The 21113-nt window shown below is 45.6% G+C and overlaps 1 protein-coding gene across 2 annotated transcripts in view; it reads left to right on the forward strand.

Annotated features, from left to right (window-relative positions):
* Positions 1–21113, forward strand: part of LOC128704232 (discoidin domain-containing receptor 2-like) — a 152290-nt gene that overhangs the window by 122810 nt on the left and 8367 nt on the right. For both annotated transcript variants that reach the window (XM_070102982.1, XM_053799274.2), the window contains one exon: positions 19487–19620. In XM_070102982.1, the coding sequence (XP_069959083.1) occupies positions 19487–19620 (134 nt within the window). The remainder of the gene's footprint in view (positions 1–19486; positions 19621–21113) is intronic.

Genomic DNA, 21113 nt, shown 5'->3' on the forward strand with positions numbered 1-21113 from the left:
TTTTACAAGATATCTTAAGTCAGTGTCGTAAATTGTTTTACACGTGATACATCTCGTTTATTAAGGTTACAAGTTTTTATCGAATTGTAAATGATTTACAAAACAATGGTGATTAGTCACTCTTTATCGTGTAAATGATTTACAACACGATGGTGGTAATCACTCATTATCGTGTTGTAAATGATTTACGAGTGGTGGATCAAACAGGCTGTGGTGCATGTGTGGGCCAGCGAATCGCCAATAGCAACAGCCTGGTTAAACAGCCACGTTAGACAGAACGTTTCGCTCAGTGTATGGAGCTGTAGGCTGCTTGGGAGCCCACCCGGTGCGATGTTTCGCTCTACACTGAGGGAAACATGACATGAGAAAAGCTTTACACGGAGAAAAGCATGACTTTATTAAGCTCTGCACTGGGCGAAACATTCCTTTATAAAGCTCTTTACTGAGTGAAACATAACATGGTAAAGCTCTAGACTAAATCATGATATGGTTGAGCTCTACACTGAGCGAAACATTGAGAATAAAGATTTGCTCTGCATTCTGCGTCTCTGTGGTCCTTAAGGTCTTAAGTCATTGGAAAGACAGGTCCCTGACCACTCTTTGAGAAGAGTGGTCCTTCAGCTAAACTCTCTAAAAAGGATGGTCTTTGTGGCCCTTAAATTCCCTAGGAAAAAGTGGTACTTATGATCCATTAAAAGGTGGATCATAGCAACCCACTGACAAGGGCCCCAGCCGACCATAGACAAGGGCACGGGAAAGATCTCATGGACAAGGGCACGGGGCAAACACCATAGACAAGGGCAAACACCGCACATTATCTCCTCCCGGAAATTATCTCCCAATTTGTATCCCCCTTACAAAGGGAGATAAACAATGTGGATGGAGGGCGGGGCAGGGCGGGGCGGGGCGGGGCAGGGCAGTGGAGGCAGGTGGAGGCGCTAGTGGGCCAGCGGACGAAGCTGCTATATAAGGATAGCAGGGGTCGAGTGCGGCCATGGGTGGGCCCCTCAACGCCCCCGCTATGGGTATCACTTTCAATGTTCATTGCATATCGTGTTTACTCATGTTTACATTGTCTGCTTCTTGTTTCAGTCCTTGTTGCTGTGTATCAGAGTAGCAGCGCATCGTGCTCTTCTTCCTTCTCGTGTTGGTAGTTTATAAGGTTACCAGCAGCTTACACAGTACCAAGCTCTGCATTATATGGCCTACGTCTTCTTGGTAGTTTATAGGGCTACTAACAGCTTACATCGTACCAAGCCTCGTGAAATTTTAAACTCATTGGCAAGTTATGTGTGAAATACGCTCCAAAACTTTTAGTTTTTTGGTGGTGGTATGGAATAAATTGATCCTTTTTTGTAGTTTGTAATGTGTACACTTCACGCCTGGTGTAACCACGTGATCTAGTGACCTCTGGACCAGCAGGTCATTCATCTGCCACGACACGCCGTCCACTAGTCGCTTACCAATTGCCTAATTTGTTGGGCGTTAATGCGGCCACATTGTCTTATTCTACCAATGGTTCTGATCGATCTTGAGGGCTCGCTGATGTGGAGTCTTGAATGATGTTATAATGTTAATTGTAATAAACCACACTTGACAGCCTTGAAGGGTTTGTTAATGTTACTTGACAACCTTGAAGGGTTTGTTAATGTTACTTGACAACCTTGAAGGGTTTGCTAATGTTACTTGACAACCTTGAAGGGTTTGCTAATGTTACTTGACAACCTTGAAGGGTTTGTTAATGTTACTTGACAACCTTGAAGGGTTTGCTAATGTTACTTGACAACCTTGAAGGGTTTGTTAATGTTACTTGACAGCCTTGAAGGGTTTGTTAATGTTACTTGACAGCCTTGAAGGGTTTGTTAATGTTACTTGACAACCTTGAAGGGTTTGCTAATGTTACTTGACAACCTTGAAGGGTTTGTTAATGTTACTTGACAGCCTTGAAGGGTTTGTTAATGTTACTTGACAGCCTTGAAGGGTTTGTTAATGTTACTTGACAACCTTGAAGGGTTTGCTAATGTTACTTGACAGCCTTGAAGGGTTTGTTAATGTTACTTGACAACCTTGAAGGGTTTGCTAATGTTACTTGACAACCTTGAAGGGTTTGCTAATGTTACTTGACAACCTTGAAGGGTTTGCTAATGTTACTTGACAGCCTTTCAGAGTTTACTTATGTTACTTGACAGCCTTGAAGAGTTTACTTATGTTACTTGACAGCCTTGAAGAGTTTACTAATGTTACTTGACAACCTTGAAGGGTTTGCTAATGTTACTTGACAACCTTGAAGGGTTTGCTAATGTTACTTGACAGCCTTTCAGAGTTTACTTATGTTACTTGACAGCCTTGAAGAGTTTACTTATGTTACTTGACAGCCTTGAAGAGTTTACTTATGTTACTTGACAGCCTTGAAGAGTTTACTAATGTTACTTGACAACCTTGAAGGGTTTGCTAATGTTACTTGACAACCTTGAAGGGTTTGCTAATGTTACTTGACAGCCTTGAAGGGTTTGCTAATGTTACTTGACAGCCTTGAAGGGTTTGTTAATGTTACTTGACAACCTTGAAGGGTTTGCTAATGTTACTTGACAACCTTGAAGGGTTTGCTAATGTTACTTGACAACCTTGAAGGGTTTGCTAATGTTACTTGACAACCTTGAAGGGTTTGCTAATGTTACTTGACAGCCTTGAAGAGTTTACTTATGTTACTTGACAGCCTTGAAGAGTTTACTTATGTTACTTGACAGCCTTGAAGAGTTTACTAATGTTACTTGACAGCCTTGAAGAGTTTACTTATGTTACTTGGCAGCCTTGAAGAGTTTACTAATGTTACTTGACAACCTTGAAGGGTTTGCTAATGTTACTTGACAACCTTGAAGGGTTTGCTAATGTTACTTGACAGCCTTGAAGGGTTTGTTAATGTTACTTGACAACCTTGAAGGGTTTGCTAATGTTACTTGACAACCTTGAAGGGTTTGCTAATGTTACTTGACAACCTTGAAGGGTTTGCTAATGTTACTTGACAGCCTTTCAGAGTTTACTTATGTTACTTGACAGCCTTGAAGAGTTTACTTATGTTACTTGACAGCCTTGAAGAGTTTACTAATGTTACTTGACAACCTTGAAGGGTTTGCTAATGTTACTTGACAACCTTGAAGGGTTTGCTAATGTTACTTGACAACCTTGAAGGGTTTGCTAATGTTACTTGACAGCCTTTCAGAGTTTACTTATGTTACTTGACAGCCTTGAAGAGTTTACTTATGTTACTTGACAGCCTTGAAGAGTTTACTAATGTTACTTGACAACCTTGAAGGGTTTGCTAATGTTACTTGACAACCTTGAAGGGTTTGCTAATGTTACTTGACAGCCTTGAAGGGTTTGCTAATGTTACTTGACAGCCTTGAAGGGTTTGTTAATGTTACTTGACAACCTTGAAGGGTTTGCTAATGTTACTTGACAACCTTGAAGGGTTTGTTAATGTTACTTGACAACCTTGAAGGGTTTTCTAATGTTACTTGACAACCTTGAAGGGTTTGCTAATGTTACTTGACAGCCTTGAAGAGTTTACTTATGTTACTTGACAGCCTTGAAGAGTTTACTTATGTTACTTGACAGCCTTGAAGAGTTTACTAATGTTACTTGACAGCCTTGAAGAGTTTACTTATGTTACTTGGCAGCCTTGAAGAGTTTACTAATGTTACTTGACAACCTTGAAGGGTTTGCTAATGTTACTTGACAACCTTGAAGGGTTTGCTAATGTTACTTGACAGCCTTGAAGGGTTTGTTAATGTTACTTGACAGCCTTGAAGGGTTTACTAATGTACTTGACAGCCTTGAAGAGTTTACTAATGTTACTTGACAGCCTTGAAGAGTTTACTAATGTTACTTGACAGCCTTGACGTGCTCCTTAATTTTAGTTGACAGTAGTGAAGGGTTCGCTGATGCTACTCGACAACCATGGAGGATTCACTAATGTTATTTGGCAGTCTTAAGGTCTCACTAATTCGAAACAGCAACCTTAAAGGGCTCACCACTGCCACTTGACAGTCGTGGCGGGATCAATAATGCTGTAACAACGCTTTTACCCCCATGAAACTCATCCTAAATATGGTAACAATTCTTATGCCTGAAATCGTCAATATTTTTGAGGTACCTGATTGGTTAATGATCGAAGCATTATGAAAGATGGCGATTATACGGGAGAGAGAGAGATGAAACAAAGAAGGTAGATGGGAAGATAAACATCAGGGGTCGACAACGATAACCACCAACGGAGTTAAGGGACACCAGTGGTGCTAAGGAAAACAGTAGCGAAGAATGGAGGTAATGGAACAGTAGCCACCGTTGGGACTAACAGCTACACTACGGTGAGCAACTGAGCTAACAGACAACAGCAATCATCTGCATGGCCTAGGACAGAGAAACACGATCGGTCATGAGGGCGAATTCAACAAGATCATCAACGGAGACCAAATAAATCGTGACCTTTATTAAACCCGCTAGGAAGACAATATTACCACCGTAGATCTGAACCAGTCTCTGGAAAGGATGAGCTTATTGGCACTCAAAGTATCCTCCAGACATATAATTCTGTGTAAAAGAAGATGCAAACTTGAGAGAGACGCTCCCTCTACAGATGGAGACGAAGGATAACAGATCTCAAAGGCAACAGATTCTCTGAAGCACGAGAGGAAACTCTGGTGTGGGAGAGGGTGAACATAGAGCATACACTGATTGAATCAAAATGATTCCAGGAGAAAAAGATGGAGCAAATACCTATTAATGAAATTAGAAGAAATCCTAAATACTTAACTTACACAAAATTCACAGTAAAATTCCCATCCAGTTTAGAACCTTTACTTAAAGGAGACGGAACATACATAGATGAGGATATGAAATGACTGAAATACTGAAGTCACAGTATGACTCTTTGCTCAGTGAATTACTCATCAAGTTACCGATCAATGACCCAAATGAGTTTTTTAAGAATATGATTCAAAACACAACCGACATCGCGAAAAATTTTGCAGTAACCTTATCTTTAGTTTTATTCTGAAGAAGCCACTGAGTGCTCAGGCATTCTGCCGCAGGACCAGACTTATGGAACTCTATGTTCATCAAAAATTGCAAGAAACTACACTGGGTCTCGTGCCTTTGATATATGAAGGAGCCTGGACACAGGTGCCATCCCACACTCATTAAAAACCACTGATACTGCCCCACCTCACTTTACAGAGGTGGTAGTTAAAAAAAAAAACCGCGGAAAACTCTAGAACAATAGCACTAACTTTACACTTTATCACAGTCTTCGAACAGGTCCTACGAAGCAAGATTGCCAATCGCACAATTTCTGTGACTGACAAGCTTGCGTGGGTTTAGAGCAGGTCGCTCTTGCCTTTCACAGCTGCTTGATTATTCATGATTCAGGATCCACTAGAAGATAAACTACTGTAAATGCTTATTTTACCAAAGCCTCCGACAAGTGCGATCATGGTGTGACAGCGCACAAAATGCTTGCAAAAGGTATAGCGGTTAAAGTGGGCCGATGGATATTTAACTTAAACAGAGCCCAGATAGTAGTAGTAAAGAGAGTGAAGTCGGAGGCTGCCACAGTGTAAAGCTCTGTTCCTCAAGTACTCGCCCCACTTTTGTTTCTCATTCTTATATCCGACATCGACAATGACAAATCATAGCACCGCAACATCTTTTGCTAAAGACACCAGAATCTCTATGAGAGTGGCGTCCGTCGAAGACAAAGAATCTTCAGGTGGACATAAACAAGGTCTTCCAGCGAGCCTCAGACAACAATATGTTCAGTGAGGACAGATTTCAGTTGCTCCACCACAAAATAATGGAGGGAATGAAGACTGAATCGGAATACAGAACAAACTCAAATCATTTAATTGTGAAGGTTCTACGTGTGATACTTGGGAGAGGCGACGTCAGAAGATCTCGCATACAAGGATGACAATCCTGCCATTACTACTGTAAGGAAAAATGATGGGCTGGATAGCTAGAGCTTTCAAAACAAGATGTGATGATCCAGTGAAGTCACTTGTTATCTCCTGGCTGGAATACTGCTATATACAACGGGAACCGCCAACTGAATAACAGACAACAGATACCACCAACAAAACACTAGGCAATGGAATCTACCAACAGCATAACAGACAACGGAGGATATCAGTGAAATAACAGACAACGGGAGCCACCAACAGAGCTAACAGACACACCCAAGACCACCAGCCGAGTAACAGACAGACAACGGGGGCCACCAACAGAGCTAACAGACGGCTGGACGGACCAGCATCGCCAAACAGTTGTAAATAATCATTCTCGAATGCTAACCATCCTGTTGTTGGTGTAGTTTATGTGGGTATTGTTTGTGGGAGAGAGAGAGAGAGAGAGAGAGAGAGAGAGAGAGAGAGAAAGAAAGGTAGGCAGCTATTTTGTTAGCGATGGAGGAAGGCAGATATGTAGGTAAATTGGTATATAAATAGGTGAAATGAAATTGAGACACATGTGCAACATCTGGGTATCTTTATTGTAGACGTTTCGCCATCCAGTGGCTTTTTCAATACAAATTCCAGGACATAACTTGAAGACAGGAGAACTATGTACAGAAGATGAGGTAATCAGTCCCTCAACCTAGCAGTAGGTGCGAAGAGCACCATAGTTATATATGTAATTATACATATAGATAATAAGATCAGTAGGTACATAGATATAGAGGAAGGTAGTTAGGTAGATAGATAGGAATATACTGCAGGAAGGTTGGCAGATAGGAAATAGGAAGATATGAAGGCAGTAGGTAAATGGGTAGATGGGAAGGTAGATAGATAAAGTAGATAGCTATATTGGAAAGTAGGCAAGTGGATAGAAATGTAGGCCAGAAGGTTAAGATAAGTAAATAGGTTGGTAGGTAGATAGGCGGGTAGGAAGATAGACAGGCGGGTAGGAAGGTAGATAGACAAGTGGGTAGGAAAGTAGACAGGTAGATAGAAAGATAGGAACGTTGACAGGTTAGAGGGCGGGTCAGGTCACTGTTCGTTACCTTGTGACTTGTGACGTTATCTGATGACGTGTGTAACACAGGAATTTCGTGTAGTCTCCCTTCCTTTCGTTTTTTGTAACCACATGCTCGTTTTCTTTAACGTTCTTCCCGTTTTCATTCATCTCATGCACATTTTCTTTAACATCCCATTTTCATCTCATGCTCGTTTTTTTTAACAGTCTTCCCGTTTTCTTTAACAAATGCTTAAGAAGTTAGGCTCACAGTGAGAGAGATATCTCGACAGAGGAGAGATATATCTCGACTTAGAGAGAATATCTCGACAGAGGAGAGATATATCTCGACTTAGAGAGAATATCTCGACAGAGAGAATATATCGACAGAATATTTCGACAGAGAAAGAGAGAATATCTCGACAGAGAGAATATATCGACAGAGAATATTTCGACAGAGAAAGAGAGAATATCTCGACAGAGAGAGAGATATCTCGATAGAGAGAGAAAAATCACCCATCAAGAAACAATAAATTAATGAATTTATATTAAAACTCATTAGCATAAAAAAAATAATCACGATTCTACAACAATTTATTCACTTGGGTTTTTTTTGTAAGATAAATTTTTTTCATTAGATCGGCCACAAGGGCGATAATTGGATAATTTCTCCAGGCAGCTGTCCCATATAAGGGAATTATCAGTTATATGGAGGTCGTGGGTGTTAATCAGGTGATTATCTTACCTCTCTCGCTGTGATTAATGGAGGTGAAGATACCTGGGAATTACCTCTGACCCCTCGCGCGCCCACGCCCACGCCCACGGGGTCACCTTTGACCACTGCCCACGCCCACCTAGATTATGGGGCTGGTGTGACCCTTAACTTTTCCCCCCACAGCCACGTTTTAACCTACGGCTACGCCCACACCCACGCCCTCAAACCAGGGGTTCCTTCTTAGTATTTTAACGCATGCCCACACCGTAACAAGCCCGATCAACCGGCCTGTGGTTCATATGTTGGACTGCGTGAAGCCAGCAATAACAGCCTGGTCGATCATGCTCTGATCTATTGGGAGGACTGGTCAAGGACTGGGCCGCAGGGGCGTTGATCCCCTGAATAACCGCTAGGTAGACACACACACACACACACACACTTACCCATAATCCACTATGTCCATCGAAAAGTGTAAAGGTTTGCAATCTAAGTAGTACCGGAGCTGAATGCACTTCGACAAGACTCGACAAATTTCACCTGACAGCCTAGGAGAGAAATACAAGAGGGAGTTATGACCATGACGTGAAATATACTCGATTGGGATTGACAAGAGAACATGGGAAACATTGATATGCGAGGTTCGAAAAGAAGAATACCAATCTAGACAATAGGAATATCAAGCCAGAGGAGATGAATACCAAGCCTGATAAAAGTAATACCAAGCCTGAGAAGAGGAATATCAAGCCAGAAAACAGGAATAAAAAGCCAGATAGGAATACCAAATCAGATAAGAGGAATTTCAAGCCATATAAAAGGAATACCAAGTCATATAAGAGGAATACGAAGCCAGATAAGAGGAATACCATGCCAGAGAAGAGGAATATCAAGGCAGATAGAAACTCCAAGTCAGAGAAGGGGAATAGCAAAACAGAGAAGAGGAATACCAAAACAGAGAAGAGGAATACCGAAACAGAGAAGATGAATAGCAAAACAGAGAAGAGGAATACCGAAACAGAAGAGGAATAGCAAAACAGAGAAGAGGAATACTCTGAGGAATACTCTAAGGAATACATCTGTGAGAATTCCTTGAGGAATCCTTCCCTATTCTCCGTAATAACATGCAGGTTATTAAAGAGATAGGGTATCCCCTAGAGGGAGGTATTCCTTGAGGAATACCTCCCTGTTAGCACTCATAGCACTCAACCCACCCTAACCCTCTCCAAGCCCATTCTCACCCCTCCAAGCCCATCCTTACCCCTCCAAGCCCATTCTCACCCCTCCAAGCCCATCCTCACCCCTCCAAGCCCCTCATCACCCTCTCCAAGTCCCTCCTCACCCTATCAACCCCTCCAAGCCCCTCATCACCCTCTCCAAGTCCCTCCTCACCCTATCACCCCCTCCAAGCCCCTTCTCACCCCCTTCAAATCCATCCTCATCCCCTCCAAGTTCCTCCTCACCCCCTCCAAGCCCCTCTTCACACCCTTCAGTAAACCCTTCCACGCCTCCAAACCCCTCCCCACCCCGTCCAGTCGATCCTTACATGCCTACAAGCCCTCCTTGCACCTCCCAAGCCCGTCCTCACATCGCAAGCTCTTCCTCACACCTCTTAACAACCCCCTCTGGTTCCAGATCCGACGCCCCGCGTGCCTTATCGAGCGTCATCACGACCCCACGCCCACACGCCTACACACACGCCCCCACGCCTACACACACGCCCCCACGCCCACACCTCCCCGGCGCTCTCTCTCTTTCAGCCTCATAACCTGTTCATAAATTTACGTGACGACAGTAATGGTGGGAGCTGTGATAAATGATCGACTGCACTCAGATTAATGTTCATATTGCTTTATTGATTTACAAAGGCTGATTCTGGAGGTGTTTTCGGGAGGTGGGGGAAGACCTTGGTAGGCTGACAGTCTTGAAGGAAACTTGGGAAAATAGAGAAAGTCCTGGGACCCTTGGAGAAGTGGTAAGTTGGGATCCTTAGGTAGGTAAGAAAAGTATTGAGAAACCCTTGGGGACGTTATCAAATCTTGGAAGAGCCTTGGGAGGCTGAAAGTCTTGGAAGAGCCTTGGGAAGATAAAGCTCTGGGACCCTTGGTGGTAGAGGAATCTTGGGAGTCTTAGGTAAGAAAAGTCTTGAGAAACCCTTGGGTGGTGATCAAGTCTTAGAGAAGTTTTTAGAGCCTTGGGAGGCTGAAAGTCTTGGAAGAGCCTTGGGATGTAAAGCTCTGGGACCCTTGGTGGTAGAGGAATCTTGGGAGTCTTAGGTAGGTAAGAAAAGTCTTGAGAAACCCTTGGGTGGTGATCAAGTCTTGGAGAAGTTTTTAGAGCCTTGGGAGGCCGAAAGTCTTGGAAGAGCCTTGGGATGTAAAGCTCTGGGACCCTTGGTGGTAGAGGAATCTTGGGAGTCTTAGGTAGGTAAGAAAAGTCTTGAGAAACCCTTGGGTGGTGATCAAGTCTTAGAGAAGTTTTGGGAATGTACAGAAAGGTCTTGAGGAACCTTGGAAAGAAAAAGAAAGTCCTGGAACCCTGGAGAAGCTAATAAAGTCTTGGGAGCCTTAAAGTTTGGAGGAGCCTTAAGGAACTTAGAAATGGTTTTTCGGGAGCATAGGAAGATAATGTCTTGGAGAGCCAGGTACAGATAATGTCTTGGAGAGCCAGGTACAGGTAATGTCTTGGAGAGCCAGGTACAGATAATGTCTTGGAGAGCCAGGTACAGATAATGTCTTGGAGAGCCAGGTACAGATAATGTCTTGGAGAGCCAGGTACAGATAATGTCTTGGAGAGCCAGGTACAGATAATGTCTTGGAGAGCCAGGTACAGATAATGTCTTGGAGAGCCGGGTACAGATAATGTCTTGGAGAGCCGGGTACAGATAATGTCTTGGAGAGCCAGGTACAGGTAATGTCTTGGAGAGCCAGGTACAGGTAATGTCTTGGAGAGCCAGGTACAGATAATGTCTTGGAGAGCCAGGTACAGATAATGTCTTGGAGAGCCGGGTACAGATAATGTCTTGGAGAGCCGGGTACAGATAATGTCTTGGAGAGCCGGGTACAGATAATGTCTTGGAGAGCCAGGTACAGATAATGTCTTGGAGAGCCAGGTACAGATAATGTCTTGGAGAGCCAGGTACAGATAATGTCTTGGAGAGCCAGGTACAGATAAAATCTTGGAGAGCCAGGTACAGATAATGTCTTGGAGAGCCAGGTACAGATAAAATCTTGGAGAGCCAGGTACAGATAATGTCTTGGAGAGCCAGGTACAGATAATGTCTTGGAGAGCCAGGTACAGATAATGTCTTGGAGAGCCAGGTACAGATAATGTCTTGGAGAGCCAGGTACAGATAATGTCTTGGAGAGCCTTGGAAACCTGGAGTAAGTTTTGAAGAACGGGGAAAAAAATCTTGAATTAGAGGAAAGCTTTGAGAAGAACGTGAATGATACACAATACTGACAAGAGGAAGAATTAAACACATGTGCAACATCTGGGTATCTTTATTGTAGACGTTTCGCTCTCCAGTGGCTTTATCAAGTCCCTCAGCCTCTTCCAGACTACGATGTTTTTCAACTCCAAGACTCAGGGACTGATTACCTCGTCTTTTGTATATAGTTCTACAGTCTTCACATTATGTCCTTCTATTGATAAAGCCACTTGTTGGCGAAACGTCTACAAATAAGTTCATCTCCATGGTCTGGAACGATATTATTCCAGACCATAGAGCTGAACTCTTCTCCAGGCTGAGGGACTCACCACCTCAAATACTTTTTATCCAAGGTTGATGGACTGATTACACTTTGATTTCATTACTACTGCTGCCTTTCTATTTGACTGAAGAAGCCTACTGTGTAGGCGAAACGTTCCAACAACAAACGTTGGGTTGCACACATGTGCAACCCAACTGTTGCACATGTGTCGTAATCTTCAACTTGTCGGTATTTTATACAATTTCCAACATATGTGTAATTCTTCTCCAGCTTCCATCTGTAATGATGCATCTTATAAAAAAAATTAGGCCTAATTGGTTTAGGCTGTGTTGAAGTAAGTTTCCCAATTTACTGACTAGTTAATAGAATTGGAATTTTTAAATTCTGTGCAATGCCTGGAGAATGCTCTATCTGGCAGGCTTCAAACCTTTATCGCTGTTTTTTTTTCTCTCGATGGAAGTTTTGTAATGGTTTCGAGTCGTTTAAGCTTCAACTTTTCTATTTATTTCATAAGTTGAGAATGCATCGCTTGATCGGTTTCAAACTTTAAATGCTGATTAATTTAAGAATACAACTGAGGGTTTAAAAAATTGAAATGCTGCAGTATTTTGGGATACTGGTCTCTGTGTGGCAACTAAAGAATGCCACTTTTGATCGGGTTTAAACTCTCGTAGCTAAGGGCTTAGTGGAAGGTTCGAATTAGTTTTGGGCTATGAAAGTGCAAATTTTAATTTTTTCTTATTCTGAAGATATTTAGATATTGGTTTCTATGTGATAACTTGTTAATGCCTCTTCTGGTAGTCTTCAACCCTTAAATGCTGACTTTTAACTACATTAGAAACCTGTATACTCTGCAGTCTTCATTTACATCCGTTTAGGTAGAGGGGGCTGGGCTTATGGGATACGGGGATATTTCCTCAGCACAGCGACAGAAACTGATGTAGGTAGTGGAGAGTATAATTGTGGAGGGTTAAAGGTGGTGGAGAGTACGAGGTGTGTGAGTGATGGTGGAGAGTACGAGGTGTGTGAGTGATGGTGGAGAGTACGAGGTGTGTGTGATGGTGGAGAGTAAACAACACACTGATGAAGTCTGTTTCTCATGACAGCTGAGACAGTCCTGATATACCCCACACACACTACAATGTATTGCTCCCTCCTCTCTCTCTCTCTCTCTCTCTCTCTCTCTCTCTCTCTCTCTCTCTCTCTCTCTCTCTCTCTCAAGTCGTGACTTTGGTTTTTCTGTGCTAACTCGAGAATGCCTCTTGTGATCGGCTTCAAACTTTTAAAACAGGTGTGTCCCAATTAGAAGATGCTTAAGATTATTACCTAAATGAGTAGGTGCCAACCTGCCAAATTTTATTCCTACAATGGCATGACATTATTCTCCATATCTCGAGCATGCCTCTTCTGACTGGATTGAAACTTGATTCACCGCTGTTTCTTGTATGTAGGATTAAACCCTTTAAGATTAAGCTCAATGGATCCACGTTTGTGACTGTGCTGACGTACATAATTAAATTGGGTGGGTTTAGAGCAATATATGGAGAATGAGTCTTTCGACTGGCTTCAAATTTTTCGTGATTGCAACCATTATTATTAAAAAAAGTTCACACTGAATTTAGGCTATTTAAGTTTTAAATTAGACAATTTTATGATATATATATATATATATATATGTGTGTGTGTGTGTGTGTGTGTGTGTGTGTGTGTGTGTGTGTGTGTGTGTGTGTGTGTGTGTGTGTGTGTGTACTCACCTAGTTGTACTCACCTAGTTGAGGTTGCGGGGGTCGAGTCCGAGCTCCTGGCCCCGCCTCTTCACTGATCGCTACTAGGTCACTCTCCCTGAGCCGTGAGCTTTATCGTACCTCTGCTTAAAGCTATGTATGGATCCTGCCTCCACTACATCGCTTCCCAAACTATTCCACTTACTGACTACTCTGTGGCTGAAGAAATACTTCCTAACATCCCTGTGATTCATCTGTGTCTTTAGCTTCCAACTGTGTCCCCTTGTTACTGTGTCCAATCTCTGGAACATCCTGTTTTTGTCCACCTTGTCAATTCCTCTCAGTATTTTGTATGTCGTTATCATGTCCCCCCTATCTCTCCTGTCCTCCAGTGTCGTCAGGTTGATTTCCCTTAACCTCTCCTCGTAGGACATACCTCTTAGCTCTGGGACTAGTCTTGTTGCAAACCTTTGCACTTTCTCTAGTTTCTTTACGTGCTTGGTTAGGTGTGGGTTCCAAACTGGTGCCGCATACTCCAATATGGGCCTAACGTATACGGTGTACAGGGTCCTGAACGATTCCTTATTAAGATGTCGGAATGCTGTTCTGAGGTTTGCTAGGCGCCCATATGCTGCAGCAGTTATTTGGTTGATGTGCGCTTCAGGAGATGTGCCTGGTGTTATACTCACCCCAAGATCTTTTTCCTTGAGTGAGGTTTGTAGTCTCTGACCCCCTAGACTGTACTCCGTCTGCGGCCTTCTTTGCCCTTCCCCAATCTTCATGACTTTGCACTTGGTGGGATTGAACTCCAGGAGCCAATTGCTGGACCAGTTCTGCAGCCTGTCCAGATCCCTTTGTAGTTCTGCCTGGTCTTCGATCGAGTGTATTCTTCTCATCAACTTCACGTCATCTGCAAACAGGGACACCTCAGAGTCTATTCCTTCCGTCATGTCGTTCACAAATACCAGAAACAGCACTGGTCCTAGGACTGACCCCTGCGGGACCCCGCTGGTCACAGGTGCCCACTCTGACACCTCGCCACGTACCATGACTCGCTGCTGTCTTCCTGACAAGTATTCCCTGATCCATTGTAGTGCCTTCCCTGTTATCCCTGCTTGGTCCTCCAGTTTTTGCACCAATCTCTTGTGTGGAACTGTGTCAAACGCCTTCTTGCAGTCCAAGAAAATGCAATCCACCCACCCCTCTCTCTCTTGTCTTACTGCTGTCACCATGTCATAGAACTCCAGTAGGTTTGTGACACAGGATTTCCCGTCCCTGAAACCATGCTGGCTGCTGTTGATGAGATCATTCCTTTCTAGGTGTTCCACCACTCTTCTCCTGATAATCTTCTCCATGATTTTGCATACTATACATGTCAGTGACACTGGTCTGTAGTTTAATGCTTCATGTCTGTCTCCTTTTTTAAAGATTGGGACTACATTTGCTGTCTTCCATGCCTCAGGCAATCTCCCTGTTTCGATAGATGTATTGAATATTGTTGTTAGGGGTACACATAGCGCCTCTGCTCCCTCTCTCAATACCCATGGGGAGATGTTATCTGGCCCCATTGCCTTTGAGGTATCTAGCTCACTCAGAAGCCTCTTCACTTCTTCCTCGGTTGTGTGCACTGTGTCCAGCACTTGGTGGTGTGCCCCACCTCTCCGTCTTTCTGGAGTCCCTTCTGTCTCCTCTGTGAACACTTCTTTGAATCTCTTGTTGAGTTCTTCACATACTTCCCGGTCATTTCCTGTTGTCTCTCCTCCTTCCTTCCTTAGCCTGATTACCTGGTCCTTGACTGTTGTTTTCCTCCTGATGTGGCTGTACAACAGTTTCGGGTCAGATTTGGCTTTCGCTGCTATGTCATTTTCATATTGTCTTTGGGCCTCCCTTCTTATCTGTGCATATTCATTTCTGGCTCTACGACTGTTCTCCTTATTCTCCTGGGTCCTTTGCCTTCTATATTTCTTCCATTCCCTAGCACACTTGGTTTTTGCCTCCCTGCACCTTTGGGTAAACCATGGGCTCATCCTGGCTTTTTCATTACTCCTGTTACCCTTGGGTACAAACCTCTCCTCAGCCTCCTTGCATTTTATTGCTACATATTCCATCATCTCATTAACTGGTTTCCCTGCCAGTTCTCTGTCCCACTGAACCCCGTTCAGGTAGTTCCTCATTCCTGTGTAGTCCCCTTTCTTGTAGTTTGGCTTCATTCGTCCTGGCCTTCCTGCTTCTCCCTCCACTTGTAGCTCTACTGTGTATTCGAAGCTTACAACCACATGGTCACTGGCCCCAAGGGGTCTTTCATATGTGATGTCCTCGATATCTGCACTACTGAAGGTGAATACTAAGTCCAGCCTTGCTGGTTCATCCTCTCCTCTCTCTCTTGTAGTGTCCCTTACGTGTTGGTACATGAAGTTCTCCAGTACCACCTCCATCATCTTAGCCCTCCAAGTATCTTGGCCCCCATGTGGGTCCAAGTTCTCCCAATCTATCTCCTTGTGGTTAAAGTCACCCATGATCAGGAGCTTTGCCCTGCATGCATGAGCTCTTCTGGCCACTCTAGCCAGTGTGTCAACCATCGCTCTATTGCTCTCGTCGTACTCTTGCCTTGGCCTCCTGCTGTTCTGTGGTGGGTTATACATCACTGCTATTACCACCTTGGGACCTCCAGAGTGAAGTGTTCCCACTATGTAATCACTTTCTTCTCCGCTATCTTCTCTCTCCAGCTCATCAAAATTCCAGCGATTTTTGATCAGCAACGCCACTCCTCCACCCCCCCTGTTCCCTCTGTCTTTCCTCAGGATTTGGTATCCCGTTGGAAAGATGGCATCTGTTATCATACCTGTAAGCTTGGTTTCTGTGAGAGCTATGATGTCCGGTGATGCTTCTTTGACTCTTTCTTGCCACTCCTCCCACTTATTTGTTATTCCATCAGCGTTTGTGTACCATACCTTCAGTTTCCTTTCCAACACTGTGGTTTGGGGGGCCTGTGAGGGTGGGAGACCTGGTGGCATACTGTGGGGTTCTATAGCTTGGTGTTGGGTGGAGGCTGTGGGTATGGATTGTAGGGTGTGTTGGGATGGTGTGATAGGTTGTGTGGTTCTGAGAGTAGTTGTGTGTGTGCTTGCCCTTGCTGTTCTGTCCTGCTCTGACTGACCTCTGCTGGTTCCCTCCTTGTCTCTTTTCCTAGCTCCTTTCGCTTTTTTGTCCTCTCCCTCAGCTGCTGTCGTTCTGATTTTGTTCTGTCTCTGTCTAGGAACACCCTCTTGTACTCTTCCGAGTATTTCAATCGTGGTTTCTCTTGGAGGATCCTGTTCCGCACTGTTTCCGTCCTGAGAATCAGCTTGATTGGTCGGTTTCTCACCTTCGAGTACCCTCTCGAGTACACTCTCCTTGGTGCTCCTCTTGGGTCCAATGCCATCTATCTGATCCTAGAAAAAAAAGTCTCAGACCTCTGGACGATGGAAAGCAGGATGAAAGACATTGGCACACATGATGCCTTCTACCTACTCACCAGATGCCTGTCAATCCCAAAACTTACCTACTTTCTGAGATGCTCCCCAGCCTTCAGCAGTCCAAAACTCAAGGAATATGACTCTCTCCTAAAGACCATGCTAGAGAGTGTATTGAATCTTTCCCTTGAAGATGGACAGTGGTTGCAAGCCTCACTTCCGGTCAGGCTTGGGGGGCTAGGAGTACGCAGATCCTCCCAGATTGCTCTACCAGCTTTCCTGTCCTCTTCCATAGCATCAAACGAGTTGATAAGACAAATTCTTCCTGATAACCTCAGTGACTCAGCAGGAATACAGGACCCTAGCTATGCCAGGGCCATCACTGAATGGGAGACTTTTGGTGCTCCAGCACCAAACCCTAGTGTAGCACTGGTTGACAGTCAAGCTGGGATGGCCCGATCGCTGAAAAGGTGCTTGCCAACATGCTCAGGGCTGCAACATCAGATAGGGAGACTGCCTGTCTCCAGGCTGTGAGTGCACCTCACACCAGGGACTTCCTCCAAACAGTTCCCATATCGGCAATGGGAACGCTCTGCGCCTTGCTGCCCCAATTCACACAGAATATATGTGTATTTGCGGTGAAGAGCAAGCAGACCAATACGGTCTACATGGTGTTAACTGTTCCAAAACCAAGGGCTGGCATGCAAGACAATGATGTCAACGACATCATAAAGAGAGCCCTTGCTACGGCTGGATGCCCAGCCGAGAGGGAGCCCCGATCACTAGCAACCAACAATACTCACAACCCAGCAAACCGCCCCGACGTAATCACCATCTATCCTTGGAAGAATGGCAAGCTCTTAGCATGAGACTATACCTGTGTGTCCACACTGGCTGACACCTATATCCATCACAGTGTGGGGCGGCAGGGAGGAGCTGCTGACCACAGGGAGGAGTACAAGATCAGCAAGTACAGGAACGTAAGCCAACAGTATCAATTTGTCCCAGTGGGATCAGAGACCTTGGTATCATGGGATGAACGTCGTTATGAAGACAGAAAATATTAGGCAGCTTAAAGTGTAGATGCGGGGAAGAGGAAGAGGAATAAGAGTAGGAAAAGGAGGAGGAAGTGGAGATGAGAGAGGAGGAGGAAGAGGGGAAGAGGAGGAAGGGAAGAGGAGGAAGAAGAGGGGAAGAGGAGGAAGGAGGAGGATGAGGGGAAGTTTAGAATGGAGTACGAAGACGGGAAGAGGAGAAGAAAGGAGGAAGAGGGAAAAGGAGAAAGGAGGAGGAAGAGGAGAATAACAGAGAATTTTCCTGTATTGCTATTATTCCATCTCCTCCTGTTATATATTTATTAATTTTCTTCCATTTCCCTTTTCTTCGAATCTATCAGTTTTTCCCCTCCTATTCCTCCTTCGCGTCTCAATCTTTTCCTCTGTTCTCTTTCTTTTCCCGTACCCACCGTCCCTTTCAGCTGTCCCTTCTCATCTCCCCTTCCCCTCGTCTCTCCTCTTCCTCTCATCTTCCCCCTCTCCATATCTCCCCTCCCCCTCATCTCTCTATCTCCACTCACTCCTCATATCCCCTCCCCTCGTCTCTCGTCTTCCATCATCTCCCCTCACTCCTCATATCCCCTTCCCCTCGTCTCTCCTCTCCCATCATTTCCCCTCTCCCATTATCTCCCCTCCCTCCCTCATCTCCCCTCCCTCCGTCATCTCCCCTCCCACTCATCTCCCCTCCCCCTCATCTCCCCTCCCCCTCATCTCCCCTCCCTCCGTCATCTCCCCTCCATCATCTCCCCTCCATCATCTCCCCTCCCTCCATCATCTCCCCTCCCCCTCATCTCCCCTCCCCCTCCATCATCCCCCCTCCCCCTCATCCCCCCTCCCCCTCCATCATCTCCCCTCCCCCTCATCCCCCCTCCCCCTGGTCATTACAAGGCGCAACACGTATTATTGACTCCAAAAATTCCTCTCGTGTCCGGTGCTTCAGGGGGGACCACGTTGGTCCTGGACCACCGCGGACCTGGACCACCGAAGACCTGGACCACGACGGTCCATGGTGGTCCTCCAGGAGAGTTCACTCAAGTTCATTTCCTCTTCCTCTCTTCTTGTGCAGTCGTGCGCCATTTCTCTTCTCATTTCTTTCTCCTTTTCGTTTCTTCTTCTGGCAATAACATTCTTGTTTTGCTTTAATTTTTAAGTTGCATTTATGTCCTTCACACACACACACACACACACACACACACACACACACACACACACACACACACACACACACGTGTCTATCGACAAGTGTCTTTGGCAACTGGTAATTAACACACACACACACGTGTCTATCGACAAGTGTCTTTGGCAACTGGTAATTAACACACACACACACATCTGAGTCGGAGTAGAGACTGTCCCATTTTTGAGTGGGAGTAAGGTCGGTCCCATTTTTGAGTGGTAGAGTTTTTACAGACGAATCTCCAGCTAGCGTGGCCGTGACGAACTCTAGTTCAGGTCCCCTCAAAACCGTTAACATGCATTTGTGGTCACAGTGGTGCCTATGCTAACCTTCCTATGGTGTAGAAATATACCTAGTTGGACGAATCTTATTGTGGCTAGCTGGTGCAGTGGCTAACGCGACGGTCTGGAGTTTTGAGACTCTGATCGCGGGTTCTATCCCCACCCGTGGTATGGTTTGTTTGCAATCGTGTCATTACGATTTCGTGAGTCATGTTAATCTTAATATATAGCTGAATCAAAGAGCGAAACTAACAACGAACAGAGGCAGACGAGGGACAAAAACAACGGCTTTGTATTCACTCTGTTCAGACCCATTTTCCAGGTGTTCTTAGTGATTGTTTACATGGTTCTTCTTTCTGGGGTGGTGCAGGGTACGAGTGGGTGGGCTGGAAGAACGACTCCCGCCAGACTCAGCCAGTTGAAATCTCCTTCGAGTTCGACTCCGTCAGGAACTTCTCCGCCGTGCACATCTATGCCAACAACTTCTTCACCAAGGACACCCAGGTAAGTCCTCCTCCGTACTTAGTAAAGATCACAAGAGTGACTGGAAGAGGAATATATGAGGCTTGATAGACTTTATTAAACTTATCTAATTAAGATTTATTTTCTTTGCTATTGCTATTATTATGATTATTATTGTCATTATTATTATGATTATTATTATTATTGGCATTATTATTATTAAACGGAGGTACTATATTTATTTAAACAATGAATTACGTATCACATACAATTTCTAACCTTTACTGATGAATATAGGATACACGGTAGTTATATACAATGGTTCTATACCAGTCTAAATTGATCAAATTTCTAATCCAGTGAGTTGCAACCACCTATTCCTAAACAATCACTAAACGGTCTGTTATTTTTGTTGGAGACTATCACGAGGGCCAGTAGCTGGTGCTCCCCCAGGGCCAGTAGCTGGTGCTCCCCCAGGGCCAGTAACTGGTGCTTCCCCAGGGCCAGTAGCTGGTGCTCCCCCAGGGCCAGTAGCTGGTGCTCCCCCAGGGCCAGTAGCTGGTGCTTCCCCAGGGCCAGTAGCTGGTACTTCCCTAGGGCCAGTAGCTGGTGCTTCCCCAGAGCCAGTAGCTGGTGCTTCCCTAGGGCCAGTAGCTGGTGCTTCCCCAGAGCCAGTAGCTGGTGCTCCCCCAGGGCCAGTAGCTGGTGCTCCCCAGGGCCAGTAGCTGGTGCTTCCCCAGGGCCAGTAGCTGGTGCTTCCCTGGGGCCAGTAGCTGGTGCTTCCCCAGAGCCAGTAGCTGGTGCTTCCCTAGGGCCAGTAGTTGGTGCTTCCCCAGAGCCAGTAGCTGGTGCTCCCCCAGGGTCAGTAGCTGGTGCTTCCCTAGGGCCAGTAGCTGGTGCTTCCCTAGGACCAGTAGCTGGTGCTCCCCCAGGGCTAGTAGCTGGTGCTTCCCTAGGGCCAGTAGCTGGTGCTTCCCCAGGGCCAGTAGCTGGTGCTCCCCCAGGGCTAGTAGCTGGTGCTTCCCCAGGGCCAGTAGCTGGTGCTTCCCTAGGGCCAGTAGCTGGTGCTTCCCCAGGGCCAGTAGCTGGTGCTTCCCTAGGGCCAGTAGCTGGTGCTCCCCCAGGGCTAGTAGCTGGTGCTTCCCTAGGGCCAGTAGCTGGTGCTTCCCCAGGGCCAGTAGCTGGTGCTCCCCCGGGGCTAGTAGCTAGTGCTTCCCCAGGGCCAGTAGCTGGTGCTTCCCCAGGGCCAGTAGCTGGTGCTTCCCCCAGGGCCAGTAGCTGGTGCTCCCCCAGGGCCAGTAGCTGGTGCTTCCCTAGGGCCAGTAGCTGGTGCTTCCCCAGGGCCAGTAGCTGGTGCTCCCCCAGGGCTAGTAGCTGGTGCTTCCCCAGGGCCAGTAGCTGGTGCTTCTCCAGGGCCAGTAGCTGGTGCTTCCCCCAGGGCCAGTAGCTGGTTCTTCCCCAGGGCCAGTAACTGGTGCTTCCCCAGGGCCAGTAGCTGGTGCTTCTCCAGGGCCAGTAGCTGGTGCTTCCCCAGG

Source organism: Cherax quadricarinatus, chromosome 84 (genome assembly GCF_038502225.1).
Source record: "Cherax quadricarinatus isolate ZL_2023a chromosome 84, ASM3850222v1, whole genome shotgun sequence".
NCBI lineage: Eukaryota > Metazoa > Arthropoda > Malacostraca > Decapoda > Parastacidae > Cherax > Cherax quadricarinatus.